Consider the following 18,802-nt stretch of genomic DNA (forward strand, 5'->3'; position numbering starts at 1 on the left):
GAGTTGCTACGTTGCCTTGCCCATCGTTTTATAGCATCCTCTGCCTCATCCTCCACTCTCGCCAGGCGAGGTGGTACTAATTTGCATTGGCCTCTCCTACTCGGTGTCGATATAATGGGCCTCCTGCTTCGACCGGCCCATTAATCCTGTCCAGGCACGAGCGCACTACGGCCCATGGCGGTCGGACCTGCATGAATCGCGACGCCAGATCGGACGGGTGTGGCTGGCTCGGGAGATGTGGAAGGAGGGCTTATTGACTTGTCCAGCTCGGATGGACGAGTGAGCTGGTGAACTCTTTTTCCCCCACACATCCGGCCCTTACGCCACAGCACGACGGCCGGCGGCCGCCCATGAGCCCCACCGCGCCGTCGCGTACGTACCCTTGTTTGTATTCTCCGCGGTTATCAGTCCTTAAAACTCCTTACCAGCCTTTACTATATTAGTTTCTTCGAATTGCATCTAGTTAGGAGTAAGATGAGCAATTTGTACCTGGAAACCAAGGTGATACTTGAGTGAAATCTATACTCTTTGTATGAACATTGTTACTTGAGATCGAATGAGTAATTTATGTTAATGACCATCTTATGCCATCAGCTACAAAAGTTCACTATTTCTGAAGCGAGTTCTACCCTTCCTTTCGCGTCGCCCTCCCCCAGGGGCGGCACGGGAGGCGTCGATCTCCGGCCGCCCCCTCCCCCATCTTCCTCCTCCGCCTCGCCACCGCCTGAGCGGCCGCTGGCAAAGCCGCGTGGCCGCAAGGACGGCGGCGGCGGGGCTCCTCGTTTTCTCGTCGACCTCATCTCGTCCGGGCGGCCGGGGGAGCAGCCCAGGGCAGTGGCGACAGTGACCGCCAGATCCGCGCCGCCTCGGCCGGATCTGGCGGGGTTGCGGTTGGCGGCAGGGATGGAGACGGCGGCGGGAAGAAATTGTGGTACGTAGGTTATGTGTCTGTCTTATGTCGTCCTAGTGATTTATCATCGGAATAGCTCAGTTCGAGAGAGGGGGTGGAATTTTAAATTCGAATTGTAAGGTTTGACAGCCAAAAGGCGATGGCGTCGGCAGAGACGCGGCTGGGTCGACGGCGGCGGGGATGGCGACGGCGGCGACGGCGGCAGAGGCGCTGGATCCGGCCACGCTGAAGGCAGATCTAGCCACCCGGCGGCCGGATCGAGCTAGCTTGTGGCGGGGGCGGCGGAGCTCGCGACAGCGTGGCGGCGGCAGCAGGGCAAGCTTGTGGCAGGGGCACCCGTCGCGGCGGCAGCGGCGGTGACATCCGTCGGCAGGAGCTTCTGGAGGTGGTGCTGTCGGCGGCAGTGGCTGCCGACGGCGCCCGCGATCTGCAGCGTCCACGGCGGCTCTCGGCCGGATCTGGGTGCGGCCGGTGGTGGTCGGCTGGCGACGCCTATTGGCGACAGCGGCGGCGGTGTGGTCGCGGCAGTTGGCGGCGGCGGTTGCTGGCTGCTTGGTGGTGGAGGGCGACGGCGCAATGACGGTTTACGGAGGCGGTGGCTCGCGTCGGTGGTAGCGGCGACGGTGGCCGTGACTGTGGAGGCGGTGGCGACGTTGGCGGCGGGGAAGGAGTCAGGTGCGAGGCGAGGATGGCGACGGTGAGGTGGCTGAGTGTTCAACAGCAGCGGCTGCGGTGGTGGTGACCGTGTGTCACGCCCAGAAATTTAGCCCAAATTTCCAGACTATTTTGTGTATTAAATCCCTGTCTAGGACCAGCCAGGGTACACAAAACTACAAGTAATATACAGTTCCAAATGTAAATAAAGCATAAAATACTTACAGAAGAGGCACTTAGTCCTCACACCGAAACAAGAGCAGCAGCAGCAGAAAAGGTGATCCTAGCGGGGCTTCAGCTCCACTCCACAGGCAAAACTCAACTGGGGTCTGAGCCTTGGTCTTCCAACTTCGTCTTCAGCTCAGAAGCACCACACTTCTGAAAAGGGGGAATAATAGCAAGGCTGAGTACAACCACCGTACTCAGCAAGCCACACCAATGATGCAGACGTGCAAAGGGATACAAGGACGGTTTGTGGCTATTTGCATAAAGGCGGTTGTAAAACATTTTATTTAGCAAACAGTAAAACTGTTGAATAATTAAGGTAAATTAGATCTCCACTGATCAACGCTACACCACGTTGAACAGGCCCAACCAACCCACCTGTACTACAGTGCATTGAGTCGATTTATTAGGGGTGAGACTAATCACGGTGAATCTGGTCGATCGCCCATAACCGCGGGCACAGCTATTCGAATAGTTTTACTCTGGCCAGAGGTGCACAACTGTACCCACAAGACACAACCCACCGACATGTCACCGCGTCATCATGTGCCCATGATGCACACGTCACCATGTCGAGTGATTGTGACGAGACCCTTCGCATAACCCTCCCCTAACCATCCACACCACGCTAAGGTTTCGCCCCCACCCCTCAAAAGGCAGTGGGCGGTCCCCTCTTGCGCCGCGGTGAATCCGGCAGCTGGACAACCGGACACCCCGGCCGACCCAACTCCATCACGCCCACCCTCGCTACCGGTGCCTAGGAAAGGGTCGAGCTATACTTCAGATCAAGCAGTTACCCACTCCCGCTTGTGGCAAGCGCTGTAAGTCTTCCAGGGTTTCCCGTGAACCGGTCCTTAATTGCCATGGGTGCGACTCACAAAACCATGCACCCACAGCCCACCATTCAGTCACATTTTAGTTGGATAATTACGACCGTAAAACATGGCCAGATGTCTCGAGCACGCAGCTCAACAAGATACTAGAATGTCTAATACTGCAATTATCTCATCGACTGAGCTAGTGGTAATTAAGCATGGCTAAGCATATAGTTCTAGCTAGGTCACATAAGTAACATGAGCTAGTCGATTTATTACCCAAGGTTGACAAAGGACGGTTATCAAGTAAACATGGCACCAGCAAGCAGATAGGTAATACCCGGATCCCATGTAATTAGCAAAACATGCATATTTATTTGCAAACGATAAAACATTTATAAATTGGAACCAACATGCTCAAGGGGAATGTGTGACTTGCCTTGCTTCTTCACTTTGATCTTCTAATCTCTTTTCCTCGCGACCGCGGGCTTCTGAAACAGCGGAATCTACGCGCTGGCACGCAAAACAAGGAAAAACTCTAATAAAAACCAAGGAAACAGTACATAAAAAGTAAACAAACATGTAGAACTCAATTTTAGATGAATTTTGCAATTTGAATGGCCCAATTCAGAGTTCGAATGAATTAGATATGAATTTTAGAAGTTTTGAGCCATTTAAATGGATTTCTATAATTATTAATGATTTATTGTGCAATTATAAATTATTTTCTCAAAGGAAAAGGCATTCGCTGACGTCAGCAAGGGGCGCCGGCGCCGACACGTGGGCCCCGCACGTCAGCGGCACAAAGGGGTGAGCGCACACGGTGGACTCGGCCCACCGCGGCCTAGACGGCACCGTGGACCCGGACCACGGGAGTGGTCCACGGGCGGCCAAAGCATGGGCGCGACGAGGAGCCGGCTCGGCCGAGCCTTGGAGCGACGGCGCGTGGGGCCACCAGCGACAGCGACCGGCGGGCGGCGTGGGGAGCGGCGAAGGAGGGCGAGGAGGAGGGAGGAGAGGAGGAAGAGGAGGCGTGGAAAGCCGGCCGAAGATCGGGGAAATTAGTGGAGCTCACTGGCGCGGGAGGGGAACCCGGTTCCGGCGACGATTCGAGGAGGCAGAGGGGTGGCCGAGCTACACACGAGGACTGCGGTGCCGGGGAAGGCGACGGCGCAGGTCGACGTCAACCGGGGAGGTGGCTCGACGCGGCTGGAGACAGCAAACACGACGGTGATCTCGGGTTGGTGGTGGAAGCGGAACTTCGGCACTGGAATGGGGAAATGGAGTGGAGGCCGAGGGGGAGCTTGGCGCGGCGGTGCCGAAGGCGGTGGTTGCGCGGTGCGGCGGCGGCGGGAGCGGCGGCGGCGCGCGGCTGGAGGCGATGAGAGGCGGCTGTGGCTCGGATGCACGATGAAATCGGTGCCCGGGTGGTTTATTGCGTAAGCGGAGCGGTGGACGGGGTGCGGCAATGCGCGGCGAGGCCGGCGGCGCAAACGGCACGGCGCGGGGACGGCGGCAGCAGCGGCAGCGGCCGGCTGGAGGGTCGCCGGCAAGCGGTGGCGGTTGGGCTCGCGGGGAGGAGAGGGTTCCGAGCATGGGGGAGCTTGGGAGAAAGGGGAAAACGGAGGAGGGGAGCACGGGGGTGCTTTATATAGGGCTCGGGGATGGAGATCGTGGCCGGGAGAGGCGGGATCGGCCGGTGACGTGGGGAGGTGAAGTGGAGCTCGTGGGGAGGTCAAACCGGCGCCGTTTCTTGCGGGGTGAGTGGGGGAAACGGTGGAGGACGTGGAGGGGGTCGTGTCCACGTGGTTGGATGCGAGCTCGGGTGCGGGAGGGCGCTGGATTTTGCGGCGACGAGGGCGGCAATGGCGGTTGGGGTTGGCCGGCGAGAGGTAGGAGGAGGAGCTGACAGGTGGGGCCCACGGTCCCACCTGTCGGCCGGATGGAGAGAGAGGAGGGAAACCGGGGGACGTAAAGTAGACTTTCGCAAGGCGCGGGCCGGCCGAGAGAGGGAGGAGGCGCGCGGCCCGCGGGAGAGGAGGGGAAGGCTTGGGCCAAGCCCAAAAGGGAGGGGAGGGGATTTTATTGTTTTCTTTTTTTATTTAAATTGAGTTTAATGATCTTTGTGACTTTAAAAAAAATACTTCTTGAGTTCCGAAAATTCATGGAAAACTCCGGAGAGTATTTTAGGGCACAAAGAATATTACAAAATATTCTCGGCCAATGATTTTTAAGGGAAAAATTTTAATTCTCCCATTATTTCGCTTGATTAAATTGCTTTAACTTTTATTAAATTTCTAGAAAATGTATTATTAATTGATTTTTAATCCCGAACGAAAATCGGGGCGTTACACCGTGGCGGTCATCAGAGGCATGGCGGCCTCAGACGGCTTGCCGAGAGCGTGGGAGACGGTTGCATCTGGCCGACGCGGCATCGTTGGGTGGAGGGGTCTGAGATCGGCTTGGCACAGAGAAGCGCATCCGATGGCAGCGGAGGCCGGCTCGGCGCGAGAGGCGCGGGTGGCGGAGATGGAGGCCGGCTTGGCGTGAGAGGCGCAGCCGATGGAAGGATACCGGATTGGCGCGAGGCGCGTCCGGTGGAGGAGGCCGGCTTGGCGCAGAGAGGCGCGACCGGCGGTGGAAGAGGCGACCTAGGTGCGAGGAGAAGTTGCCGGTGGGTGTGGAGCGGACTCCGGCGCACGAAGGTTGGCCGGCGGGGGGCGCCGGTGCAGGGGTCCTACATGTCAGCAGAGCTAGTGTGGTGGTGGAGCTTTGTTGATCTAGTGGCGGTCGGTCACGCTTAGCGGCGGCTGGTCTGGTGCTAGCCTTCTCCTGGGCTTGTGTGTTGGCGATATCGGTGTGTGGGTGATGGTTAATTTTTTTTTCCTGGCTACGACCCTAGAGGGTTGTAATCTTGTATTTTTTTTCCTACTCTATCAATAGAACTTTACACCGTCTCGTGCGAGTCGTTCAACAAAGTTTATGCACTGTGCTATAGTGCTATCAGTTAGATGCACGATTGGTAGCGTGCAAAAATTGTTGCTTTCCCCCGATACCTGTAAATGAAGAGGGTCAATAACTAATGGGCTCTCCCCCGAGACCCTGACTGAAAGGTCAAAAAACGCCTTCAGAATTCATATGAGTACTACTTATCACTGCGTGTTTGCATTTTTGAGCGGAATTGCTACCTAAACAGGTAATGAGTGGCGTGTGTAAAGAGAGCAGATACATCAAAATCTTAACACCGACATTTATCTACTGATCCTTATACAAATTATTCATGTTATTACAAGTATGCACATTTATTCTTCAGCTCCAACACTGAAACGCCTCGGCTGCTCCCTTTGCGATAAAATGAACGGGCAGTCGGGGTCTCGACAGGTAAATTTTACAGCAAACAAAAACGAATTCACTGGGTTTTTACGTTTTACGAGGCGCTAAGCCGGAGAGATTCGAAGGAGTGCTCGAGCTGAGCCGTCCCGCCGGCCGCCTGCCGGAGCAGATTCTTCACCGACTCCACCCAGTCCTGCTTCTGCGCCCTGCTCTCGCACTGGAACTCGACCACTCCCTGCGCCGTCCTCAGCCCGAACTGGCACTTCTCCGACGACGCCGTCTCCGGAGCAGGAGGCACGGCGCCGCCGCCGCACGCGTGCGGCGCCGGCCACGCCTGCACGTCGTCGTCGACGCCGTACACGACGCTCTTCTTCTTCTTGGAGAAGGCGCCGCCGATGTGCTTGCTCTTCAGCTTCACGATCACCTGCGACTTCTTGTTGATGTAGACGGCCACGCGCTTCCGGTGCAAAGCGCCTGATGAGAAAATTGAAAAAATCACCATCCCAAGATCGAGCTCAGTTTGGGCGCGCGGCGACGTGACGACGTTGTGACGTGCGTCCGTGTCAAGGAGAGGCTTTTTTTGAGCTTTACCTTTCCGGCTGCGTTTCAGGAGCGTCCCTTCCTTGCACCATATGTCGCCGCGGCAGCTGCCGGTCTTCTCGTAGGGCGCCACCGCCGCCGCCTTGCTCCTCGCCTCCCGCTGCGCTCTCAGCCTCAGCGCCGTCGCTCCTCTCAGAGCTGCCATGTTGCGAGAGAACTCGAAGATGATTTAGTTGCTTCGGGGTTGGCATGCGTGGCAGGAGCTAGAGAAGGCCTGTCGTGATGCATGGTTGCTCACCTGTGGCTGCGGAGGCGGTCAGGGTCATGAGATCGCCGGGGCTCCGCACGTCGACGGCGGCCTCCACCGCGGAGGCGACCTGGTCGTGGTCGGCGCCGGCGAGCTCGGCGATCTCGATGCAGTGCGAGGCCAGCAGCTGTGTGGCGGACGCCAGCGCGGCGTCCATCTTGGCGTCGTCGAGGTCGTCCGGGTCGTTCGCCGCGCCGGAGGCCACGGCCGCGACGGCGGCCGCCACGCTCGCCACGGTGACCGCGGCGTGCACGCGCGCCCGCTCGGCGCGGGCCTTGTCGACCCTGCTGCTGCTGCTGCTGCTGCTCCCGTCCCTGTGGTGGAACCACCTCCCGATCGTGTGCTGGTGCGCGGAGATGGCGCTCCTGCACCTGGAATACTGCACGCAGAAACACGAACTCCAGATCAGATCATCTCGCAAAAAAACCTCTCGCACTCTCCATCCAATCGCGGATGATCTTACGCGTTTGCGGGGGCTCAGGTTTGTGCCGGAGGCGGCGGCGAGCGCGAGCGTCTCCGGCATGAGCATCCCGGAGAGGCGATCCACCACGAAGTTGGTGCTCCGCCTCGCGCCGACGCCGCCGGTGAGCACCCTGGATATGTCCGACGCGGACACGCTCCACGACCGGGACAGGAACTCCATGGGCTCCATCAGCGTCTGCACCGCCGCCGCCACCGCCGCCGGAGGAGGAGCAGCATCCATGAGCAGCAGGTGATCCCTCCTCCTCATCCTCCCCAACATGTGCCCTTCCATCCTCACTTCCCCTGCGATTTTTCTCACACACGCACTGGCACGCTGCAGTGTTCAAAACTGTCACTTCCAATGCCTCGCCATCGCTGGCTACTTATCATGGGGTCAGCCGAGCTGTGTCTATCGAAGGGCACACGAAGCACGGGAAAGAGGGTGCGTGGGCGGCAGGAGACACCAAGGCTTCGGTGACTGACGGAGCTGCCGCCCGTGTCGTCGCTTTGCCGCACGGGGGCGACACGTAGCAACAGTGCCACTCGCCGGCGGGTGGCCATTGCCGGCCTCGTACGTTGCATCGTAGATATCAGATGGGGCCGGGGCCCCGTGTAGGAGACAGGCGCGTCGGGGCGCTAGGTGTATAAAAAAGAGCGTGCATGCACCTCGGACTCGTGAGCCTGCCAGTGTACATTCTCTGCTATAGTTTTATGGGGTTTGTTCGTTTCCATGCGGAGGGCGGTGGACTGTGGGCACGCCGAGTTTGTCGGAGAAAACGGACACTGGTCACTTGGTCAGCAATCGTGTGGGACAATGGTGCCAAAGTGGAGTGGAGGATACTGCAGCCATCGTCGAGGAGATCGGGATCGACAATCCCCTTGCCGTCGACAATCGCGCGAAGCCACAGCCTTTTTTTTCTCGGCAGTCGTCACCACCGCTCCCCTCCTTCGATCCGACCTCCGTCGTCCCTCGCCTCTGGTGAACAAGGCAACGGCGACGGCGTCGGCGTCCTCAACCTGATGCGACCGTATGCTGCTTGCTGCCTCTGTAGTCTGAACACGTAGATGGGTTGGAAATTGAGGCCCATCAAAATGAGGCCTACATGACGGTTATCACACACCGAAGACCAAACTCTGGACCTAACGCTGAGCATTAATTAGTCTGGCCGGTACACGGCCTATTTCTTGAGGTCCGCGCTGATGAAATGAATTTACGGCTGCGCAATGGCCAAAGAGCAATTCTACGGTTTTTTAAAGGCACCATGAGGTAAAAAAATTAGTGTAAAATTTAGTACTTACAGTACTTAGATACCAAGATGTACTATTAAATTTACAACAGAAAAAAATAGTAAACCGTAAAATTACTCATGGCCAAATGTTTGCGCACGGTTCCTGTAGGCAGTTCCTGCGCTTAATTGTCATCCGTCCAGTCACAATTTGTGCCCGTTGCGCCTTGGGATTGCACGTCGGTGTCTCTATATATGGTCCCGTTAGCCTGCATCCGCTTAAGATAAGATTAAGCACGACATATAAAACGAGAGTGTTATTAGCATATGATTAATTGAGTTTTAATTATTTTAAATTTTTAAGGAAGATTTATCTGATGTTTGAAAGTTACCTTACACATAAGTTTCGTATGAAATATATCGTTTAGTAGTTTGAAAACATGTTAACGGAATCAAGTTAAAACTAGCATGGTGGCCCGCACAGATTGCACAGCTAGCATCATTATATTTTCTCTCATATAATATCATATATGTTTTCTCATTATATTATTCAAATATATTAAAATGACATCATAATTTTAAATTTTGCAATAACTTTACGAAACTACTAATGTGTAATATTCATATTGTATTTTATATACGTGTTAGTTATTAATTATTTTTAATATCAAATTTTAGTTATTTGTAAATTATATATATATCTATGTGGACTCTAAACTAATCTTTCAATATTCTTTAATTTTTAATTTTAAATTTCAGTTACTTCTAACTTGTATTCCTATATTGACTTTAAACTCTTCTTCCCATGTTTTTCTTAATTTCGAATTTTAGTTATTTGTAAATTGTATTTTTATACGGACTCTAAACTATACTTTTAATTTTATTATGTTTATTTCGAATTTTAGTTAGTTTAAATTCTTATATAGACCCTATACTCTACTTCTAATATTCCTTATTTTTTAAATCCGAATTTCTATTTTTTTCTTAATTGTATTTCTATATGGACACTATACTCTACTTCTAATATTCCTTATTTTTAATTCCAAATTTCTATTATTTCCTAATTCTATTTCTATATGGACTCTATACTTTACTTCTAATATTCCTTATTTTTAATTTCGAATTTCAGTTATTTCCTAATTGTATTTCTATATCAACTCTAGTCTCCTCTTCTAATATTCATTATTTTTTAATTCCGAATTTCAGCTATTTCTAAATATATATGGACTCTAGTCTTCTCTTCTAATATTCCTTATTTTTTAATTTCCAATTTCTGCTATTTCTAAATTGTATTTCTATATGGACTCTGCTTTTTCTTTTTCTCCGATTAATGTGAGAATTTTTAGGCCATGAGAGCGAATGTGGGAGCTCCTTTTTCTATTCTTTTAATAATATAACTAGCTGTGTGACCCGCGCAATTGCGCGGCTAGCTTCCATACAAAATTATTTTTTAAAAAAAAAAAGTTAAATAGCTATATTTTTATCTTAGGAATTTGATCAACCTAACCTTATTATCTCCATGTTTCTAGTTTTATATTTTTGAAAATCACACATGTCGCTACCTCTTACTTATTTGTCATCCTTTTATTTTCTTGCTCGATCTATTAGGGTTTCTATTTATCCTCCTTGGAACTTTTAAAATTAGACAATTTATTGTCTCGTTGGGTTTTGTTTTTTATAATTTTTATAAGTCTCCGTCAAAAGCCACCACTCTACTCGTCTACAGTCCATCCGCCGCCTCCTTTTCTTTGCTGCCATTGGGATTTTAAAATTGAACATAATTATCATCGGTGTTCATTTTTAACTTTTTAGAAGTCCCGGTAAACCGTCAACAGCTTCGCTATTGTACTCCTCTATGACCCACCCGTTGCATTCCCTCTTAATTATCATTGAGATTTTAAAAATCGAACGTGATTATGATTTTGGTTTACCTTTTACTTTCTAAAACTCTTGCCATCCATTGTGATTGTGCTGCTTAACAGCTTGCCCATCATCCCTTCTCTTAATCATTACTGGGATTCTATTTAATTTTTGTGTTAAATTTAACCACTATAATTTTAACATGATATCATCTAACAAATATTTTTTAGTAATATTAAAATTCAATAATATGATAAATAGATACTACTTGAACTCTTTGGAATTCATATTAAAAACCAATTTGGAGTTGTATTTTATTTTAAATTTTAATTTTTAAAAAATATTTTGTTGTGTTCTAGATGGACACTGCTTCTAATATTTTTTATTTTTAATTCTAAATTTCAGTAATTTCTAAATTGTATTCCTACCTGAACTTTGTCGAATTCTACGAATTCGTATTGAGATCAAATTTTGGGATTCATCATGACGTGTCTATCACTCCGCTCTTTTTTTTTTTCTAATTTCTTCTGTACTTTTTACGTTATTTGCTAATTAGGATTACCAATTAATCTTCGAAAACCCTATATCTTAGTCGCCAATAATTTATAATTTTGGGATTTACATCACTTGCATATATAAGTTTGGGATTTATATATGTAATAATTTTGAGACTTATAGTCTAAATACGTTAAAATTACATATATAATTTTAGGGACCTATAACGTAAATACATACTTACTATTATTTAATGAAAAATATGACGACAGGCACTCCCTTCCAATTTGCCGTGCTAGTCATCAATCTATTGAAAAAAATGCATGACATTTGGTGTGCTTTCTCTCCGGGACGCCATCCATATTTTCTCCAGGAGTGCTAGGCTAGCTATTTAGGCATGCATATATATGGCAGTGCATGTCCTTTTTTTTTTCTTCGATGGTTAATCGGATACGAATTAGTACAACAACACGGATACGAGAAATCAATTTGCTGTATGATTCTTTCCATATATTCATTGATCAATCTGCACCATTATAATCTGGACCCACTACGATCTAACGGTGTAGATATTTCTTTTTTTCTCTGATTAATATAGGAATTTCTAGCCCCCACAGCGAACGTGATGCCTCCTTTTCGAGCTGTCTTAATAATAACTAGCATAGTGGCCCGCGCAGATTGTGCGGCTAGCATCATTATATTTTCTCTCATATAATAACATATATGTTTTCTCAATGTATTATTCAAATATATTAAAATGACAATATAATTTTAAATTTCTAAATTGTATTTCTATATGGACTCTGTTTTTATTTTTCTCCGATTAATATGAGAATTTCGCGCAATTACGCGGCTAGCACCCAAACAAAATCATATATTTTTTTAGTATGATTTTACTTAAAATTTATTAAATAGCTATCTAGCTATCTCATTGTCTTAAGATTTTGAAAGACCAAACCTTTTCATCCTCGTGTTTCTAATTATATAGTTTTCAAAAGTCACACCAGTTGCTACCCCTTATGTCATCTCCTTCTTTATTTGCTTGCTCAATCTATCACTATTTCTATTCATTCTTCTTGGAACCTTTAAAAATTGGATTTTATAGTTTTTAGAGTTTATTGTCACGTTGGGTTTCATTTTTATAATTTCTAGATGTCCCGTCAAACGTTGCTATTATACTCCTCTACGGCCCGTCCACTGTCTCTTCTCTTTGTTGTCATTGAGATTTTAAAAATCAAACATAATTATCGTTTGGGTTTATTTTTTACTTTCTAGAAGTCCCGCCAAACCATCAGCGGCTTTGCCATTGTACTCCTCTACAGCTCGACCGCTACCTCCCTTTTTTATTGTTATTGAGATTTTAAAATCGAACATGATTATCATTTGCTTTTTTTTACTTTTTAGAAGTTCTAAACCTTTAAAAATTGGACTTGCAGTTTAATTTTTTATAATTTTTAGAAGTCCCATCAAACGATGCCACTATGCCCCTCTACAGCCCGTCCGCCGCCAAATATTTATTGTCATTGTGATTCTAAAAATCAAACATAATTATCGTTGGAACTCATTTCTTATTTTCTAGAAGTCCCGTTAACCGTCGGCGGCTTTGCAATTATACTCTTATACACCCCGCCTGCTGCTTCTACTTTTTATTGTCATTGAGATTTTAAAAATTGAATATGATTATCAATGGGTTTTTTTTTTACTTTCTAGAAGTTCCAGCAACCGTTTTCCACGTTTGCTTCACGGCCTGCCTGACGTCCCTCCTTTTAATCGTCATTAGGATTCTATTTTGGTGATTTATTAACAATTTTTATATCTCGTATCAGCCACCATCACTCTACTCCTTTATAGGCATGTTACTTAATTTATCTCGTCATGTGTTTTAGATGGTCTTTTCTTTCAATAATCTTTATTTTTATCAAAAATTTTAGTTATTTATAAATTGTATTCCTAATTGAAATCTTAATTTTCTTTTTCTAATTTCAGATTTTTTTTAAAAAAATTAGTTAATATTGTATTGTGTTATTATAATGTTTTTATTTTTTATTTTCAATTTCAGTTGTTTCAAAATTGTATTTCTGCTTGAACTCTCTTTTAATTTTTCTAGTTTTAGATATTATTTTATTTTTATTCTAAATTTTAATTAATCTCGTATTGGGTTCTTATATGGATTTTTCTTTCAATATTGCTTATTTTTACTTCCGAATTTCAGCTAATTTGGAATTGTATTCCTACTTGAACTCTTATTTTTTATTTTCTTTTGCCAATTTTGGATTTATTTATTTTTATTCCGAATTTTAATTAATCTCGTATTGGGTTCTTATATGGACTCTTCTTTTAATATTCCTTATTTTTAATTTTGAATTTCAGCTATTTTTAAATTGTATTCCTACTTGGACTCTCATTTCCTTTTCTAATTTTGGATTTTATTTTATTTTTATTTCAATTTTTGATTAATCTTGTATTGGGTTCTTATATGGAAATTTATTTCAATATTCCTTATTTTTAATTTGTATTTCTACTTGGACTCTCCTTTCCTTTTCTAATTTTGGATTTTTATTTTATTTTTATTTTGAATTTTGATTAATCTCGTATTGAGTTCTTATATGAAAACTTCTTTCAATATTGTTTATTTTTAATTCCGAATTTCAGCTATTTTTAAATTGTACTTCTACTTGGACTCTTTTTTTTCTTTTTTTTCTTTTTCTCCGATTAATGTGGGAATTTCTAACCCCCACAGCGAACGTGATGTCTCCTTTCAAAGCTGTTTTAATAATATAATAGATAGATAGATAGATAGATAGATAGATAGAATAATAGATAGATAGATAGATAGATAGATAGATAGATAGATAGATTATCTTAGCCAGAAAAGGGACATGGCTTTCAAATTTCCTGGTACAAACCAAATCTAATGCAAATTGATCTTATCAATTGTGTCGATGAAATTTTACAATTTTGATTTCCCCTTCCAGACAACAATCGCAGAAAGTGACCTTTTACATGTACCGTGTTTGACAAAAAGAAGGTAAACCGGAAAATACAAAGCCTGTGAACGTATCACACACGACGAATATCAAATCAAGCAAACGTACGATGCATGCAAACTGACACGGATACTTCAATTAATTCGGTTCATCCACTTTTAAGCGTAGTCCTGGTCGGCAACGGGCTGGTATGAGCCGATGAACACGTCGCCGTACACGAGCCCGGCGAGGCCGCCGCCGATCAGCGGGCCGACCCAGTAGACCCAGTTGCCAGCGAAGTTGCCGGCGGCGACGGCGGGGCCGAAGGAGCGCGCTGGGTTCATGGAGCCGCCGCTGAACGGGCCGGCGGCGAGGATGTTGGCGCCGACGATGAAGCCGATCGCGATGGGCGCGATGGTGCCGAGCGATCCCTTCTTCGGGTCCGCCGCCGTGGCGTACACCGTGTACACCAGCGCGAACGTGATGACGATCTCCATCACGACGCCCTCCAGCTCGCTGATGCCGGCGACGCCGTGCGTCGGGATGGCCTACACGCGTTCGGATATCGAATTCACCGGTTAATCACGCTGTCCTTCTTGTCGGGAAATATATACACAGCAGTTTAAATCTAAGCCTTTAATCTATGGCGATGGTGTGCGTGCTGACCTTGCCGTGGGTGACAAACTTGAGGAGGAGGCAGGCGATGGAGGCGCCTAGCAGCTGGGCGATCCAGTAGAATAGTCCTGTGAGGATGGTGATGTGGCCGCCAACGGCGAGGCCGAACGTCACGGCCGGGTTAAGGTGGCCGCCGGAGATGTTGGCGGCGACGGAAACGCCCACGAACAGGGCGAGTGCATGGGCGATCGCGATCGCCACAAGGCCGGCCGGGTCGAGGGCGCCACCATTGGTCAATTGCCCTACACAAACCAAGCCGTCGGTAGGTCAGAAATGAAACATACTACTGTACATATCAAACCGGAAAATGCGTTGAGCTCACCATAGGCAATGGCGGATCCGACGCCGGCGAAGACGAAGAGGAGGGTGGCGATGAACTCCGCCACGTAGGCCTTCACGGACGTGGCGCTGAAGGAGTCACCCAAGCTTCCGAATGCGAGCTTCACCATTTTTAATCTATATTTTTTTTCCTTATTACTCTGATAAGTGTGGAGAGGTCTCTACGCTTGAGAGAGAGCTTGGCGATTACTGATGTGGCGAAGCTCGTTCAGCTTAGGCCCCTTTTATACACATGGCGTCGTGCTGGCAACTTAATTCGTCAGCTTCAATTGTGGTTTAGAATAGAACGGGCGGTGCGGATGATCACCAAAAACATTTTAATTAGACGCTAGCTTGTTCTATGATTGATACTAGCCTCTGCCCAACCGCACTTTGCTTTGTCCAAATGTTTTGTTGCTATTATGAAATTTAAGTAGGAGTAGGACTAATGTGTGGCTATGAGAATACTAAGACTCTGGATGTTAGCTAGCAGTAATAATATGGATCATATGTTGTGCATTTGAATGGCAGGAAATGTTTGATGTGCTGCGGTGCTGCCTTTGTTTCTTATGATTCTGACGAAACGAAGTGAAGTTCTTTTTTCTTGCCAGTGTACACTCAAAAAGTCTGCCCGGTGCTTTTGTTCCTTTTACAAAATATAACGTCATGCCTAGAAAATTTTGAATTTTATTAGGTTCCACCGTGAAAAGCCACTGTTGACAAGTTGCGTAAAACTCTTCCTCTCAATTCAAAGGAAAAGGTAGCTTGTGCAGGAAAATGGTTCACAATTTGTTTTTCGTCTGACTGTTGAAACTAGTTCAACTCCCTCCGTTTCTAAATATTTGACACCATTGACTTTTTAGCACATATTTGATCGTTCGTCTTATTCAAGAACTTTTGTGGAATATGTATTATATATATATATATATATATATATATATATATATATATATATATATATATATGTATATATGTATATATGTATATATATATATGTATATATGTATATGTATGTATGTATATATGTATGTATATATTTATATGTGTGTGTATATGTGTGTGTATATATATAACAATGAATCAAATGATAGGAAACGGTCAAATATATTTTAAAAAGTTAACGGCATCAAATATTTGAAAATGGAGGGAATACTTCTATATGCATGACAAATACGAGTAACTAGGGAAAGTCTGCTGTGTGATTTGGCTGATAATTATTGCCCTCTTGTTGAAAGCTCGCATTTTTCAACAGTTGGTCAGGTAGAAGCATTCTCAACTCAGAATATCTTCGCTAGATACAGTGAGGTTATACTGGATGTCTTCAAACTGCACTTTCTACATTTCTAGATAGTTCGGATCACCGATCGGTAGAGGAGCAAATGGGAACTCTAAATTTTGAAGTCGATGAAATATAATATTAGATATACGAAGTTCGCGTCAGGTACAGCAAAATGATAGTGATAAATCGGTGGCAAAGACGTCATTAGGCAAGGACAGACGATGATTAGGACTTGATACATTGGTTTCTTTTATCCTGTAACCATTGAAAATTATTCTTCCTACATTTCCTCCCTCAATGGAAGTGCAGTTGAGCAAAGGTGAAAGATTTCATTTGTTCGGAGTACATTTAATCATTTATACATGTTGGTGATGGTAACAGAAGAGAAATTTTTGTAGTGAGGGCGGTCGTTGACTGCATGCATGGCTGATATCTGGACGGTGGAGTTGTTGACAATATGCAGTTCTATCCAACATCAGTAGTCTAGTTTGATTATCATAGCTTGCAGGGTTTTAGCTCCGACAAAATTACATCAGAGAAGCTGTGAATTACTCCACTAGTATTTCTCTAGCACCTAACATTCTTTTAATCCATGTAAGTGAAAGCCTTACCAAAGATGTAAAAGCTTTGTGCTCCTATCATGTAGGTCATGCAGACATCATGCAGAAATGCACTTAACAGGAAAATTGCAAGAATCTTCTGCAATTTCATATTCTCTGACAACAGCCAATTTTGTGACTCGCGAGGCACGCATTTTATAGTGCAGTTGTTAGCACTTTTTTGCTATGATCCAAGGCTCCTAGCCACTAATTTTTCAGAGATTAGTTGCGCTGTCCTGCTCTCTGCATTATTAAGCGGCAACATTCCTCTGTGCATTGCTGTCGTTTAATGACGCTGCGAGGCTGCAATGGTGTTGTTAATTACCTTATCGCTTTGCGCAGAAATGATTGAGAAATCACGCCTGCAATTCGGAATCTTTTCCACATGAGTGCCACTCTTGTGTTTGTCTGTCTGCCTGCCTGCCCTCAGTGTGCAAGTTGCACGTTCCTTCTTTGCTTAGTGTTTCTTGCTCAAATATTGTTATCCGTCCAGCTTCACCTTATCTATGTATGAACTGTGATTAATCGGAAATCCGATCCTTGCTTTGCTATTCTGTATTTATTGTCTTCCAGTTTTGTGTAATGTCAGCTCAGGTAATTTGGATTCCGTCACAGACGCATCCAGCAATGGCAGCTCAGTTGCAGCAACGGAACGAACGGTGTGGGATGCGTTGTACACGGGCTTGGGCTTGTAGGCAAGAATCAATAGGCCTAGCTCGTTGGACTTCCATGGCCCAAATTTGCATGAGATTTCTTCAGCGGCCCAAGAAGATCGGAAAGTTACCGGATCAGGCTTAAGCTTAACCCAAGTCTACGACAATTTGTCACTGTGGCCCACTCGACCAGCCCAAGCAGACCCACAGGAGACTGTGATCCTCTTCTCTGAAAGTCTGAATCCAGCCTAGTATCTTTTTTCGAGAGGATAATGGCACGAGCTCTGCCTATTCATTAAAGGAGAAAGAAGCAGTTTCACGTACAGGGACATCTCCAAGAGGTGTCTTCAGATTTATACACTGGAGGAGATTACAGCACTTTGAGAAAGTACAAAGCCACTAACAGCAAAAGTCGGCGTTTTATCATCTAAACGATTTGCGCTTCATCGAAGGCTTTGCACATGTTGAGTCAACCACATGTGACACTGTACCATAGTCATTGTTAAAATTTCTAGCATTTCTTTATAGCCAAATCCTCTATGTCGTGTAGATGAAAAGGCCATCAAAATTCTTTCTATGCTCTTTGATCATTTCTCTCCGGCAAGCTTCCCACCAATCCAGCCTAGTATCACGGTCACACCAACAGGAACACCAGTACACCACCAACACATTTTAGCACACAGGCTGACAGGCAGCCAGGGTCGAGAATTATTGTCTTTGCTGTGCACCCCCTACACGTGCTCGGTCACTATTCCAGAACGGAGGCAGTCCTTGACCGATACACAGTGGGCGTACCGCTCAAACACCTATGCATCCGATCTGCTCGCCTGGTAATTGTTAACCATGCTAGTAGACCATAACTTCCTGAGTTTGATCCCAGTTTAGCATTGACAAGGGTTGACTTGAAGTCTTGAAGTACACGCCCACTAACTAATGCTCTCTTCGTTTCATATATATATATATATATATATATATATATATATAAGTCGTGTTTTGATATTTTTTTACTAAACAAACTTATTTAAGTTTGATCAAATTTATAAAAAAATAACAACATCTATAACACCAAATTAGTTTTATTAAAACTAATATTGAATACATTATAATAATATATTTGTTTTGTGTTGAAAAATTAATGTTACTATATTTTTTCCAAAGCGACTTGTAATATGAAACGAACTAGCTGGATGGCCTGCACAATTGCGCGGCTAGCACCTAAACAAAATCACATATTTTTTATATGATTTTACTTAAAATTTATTAGATAGCTATCTTATTGTCTTAAGACTTTGAAAGACCAACCCTTATCATCCTCGTGTTTCTAATTATATAGTTTTTAAAAGTCACACCAGTTGCTACCCCTTATGTTATCTTGTTCTTTATTTGCTTGCTCGATATACCACTATTTCTTTTTATTCTTCTTGGAACCTTTAAAAATTGAATTTTATAGTTTCTAGAGTTTATTGTTATGTTGGGTTTCATTTT

At 45.7% G+C, this 18,802-nt stretch overlaps 2 protein-coding genes across 2 annotated transcripts; both read right to left on the reverse strand.

Annotated features, from left to right (window-relative positions):
• Positions 1–5,830: 5,830 nt before the first annotated feature.
• On the reverse strand, positions 5,831–7,580 carry LOC127764009 (VAN3-binding protein-like). The gene is made up of 4 exons (XM_052288815.1): positions 7,248–7,580; positions 6,776–7,163; positions 6,529–6,675; positions 5,831–6,411 (listed from the first exon to the last, which is right to left on the reverse strand). Exons 1-4 carry the CDS (start codon positions 7,536–7,538, stop codon positions 6,032–6,034), a joined length of 1,206 nt encoding a protein of 401 aa, XP_052144775.1. The 5' UTR covers positions 7,539–7,580; the 3' UTR covers positions 5,831–6,031.
• A 6,159-nt stretch (positions 7,581–13,739) lies between these two features.
• On the reverse strand, positions 13,740–15,013 carry LOC127761709 (probable aquaporin TIP2-1). Its single transcript, XM_052286033.1, has 3 exons — positions 14,791–15,013; positions 14,460–14,710; positions 13,740–14,341 (listed from the first exon to the last, which is right to left on the reverse strand). The coding sequence occupies exons 1-3, from the start codon at positions 14,915–14,917 to the stop codon at positions 13,973–13,975; spliced, it is 747 nt and encodes a 248-aa protein (XP_052141993.1). The 5' UTR covers positions 14,918–15,013; the 3' UTR covers positions 13,740–13,972.
• Between the last annotated feature and the right edge of the window lie 3,789 nt (positions 15,014–18,802).

This window comes from Oryza glaberrima, chromosome 2 (genome assembly GCF_000147395.1).
Source record: "Oryza glaberrima chromosome 2, OglaRS2, whole genome shotgun sequence".
In the NCBI taxonomy this organism is placed as follows: Eukaryota; Viridiplantae; Streptophyta; class Magnoliopsida; order Poales; family Poaceae; genus Oryza; species Oryza glaberrima.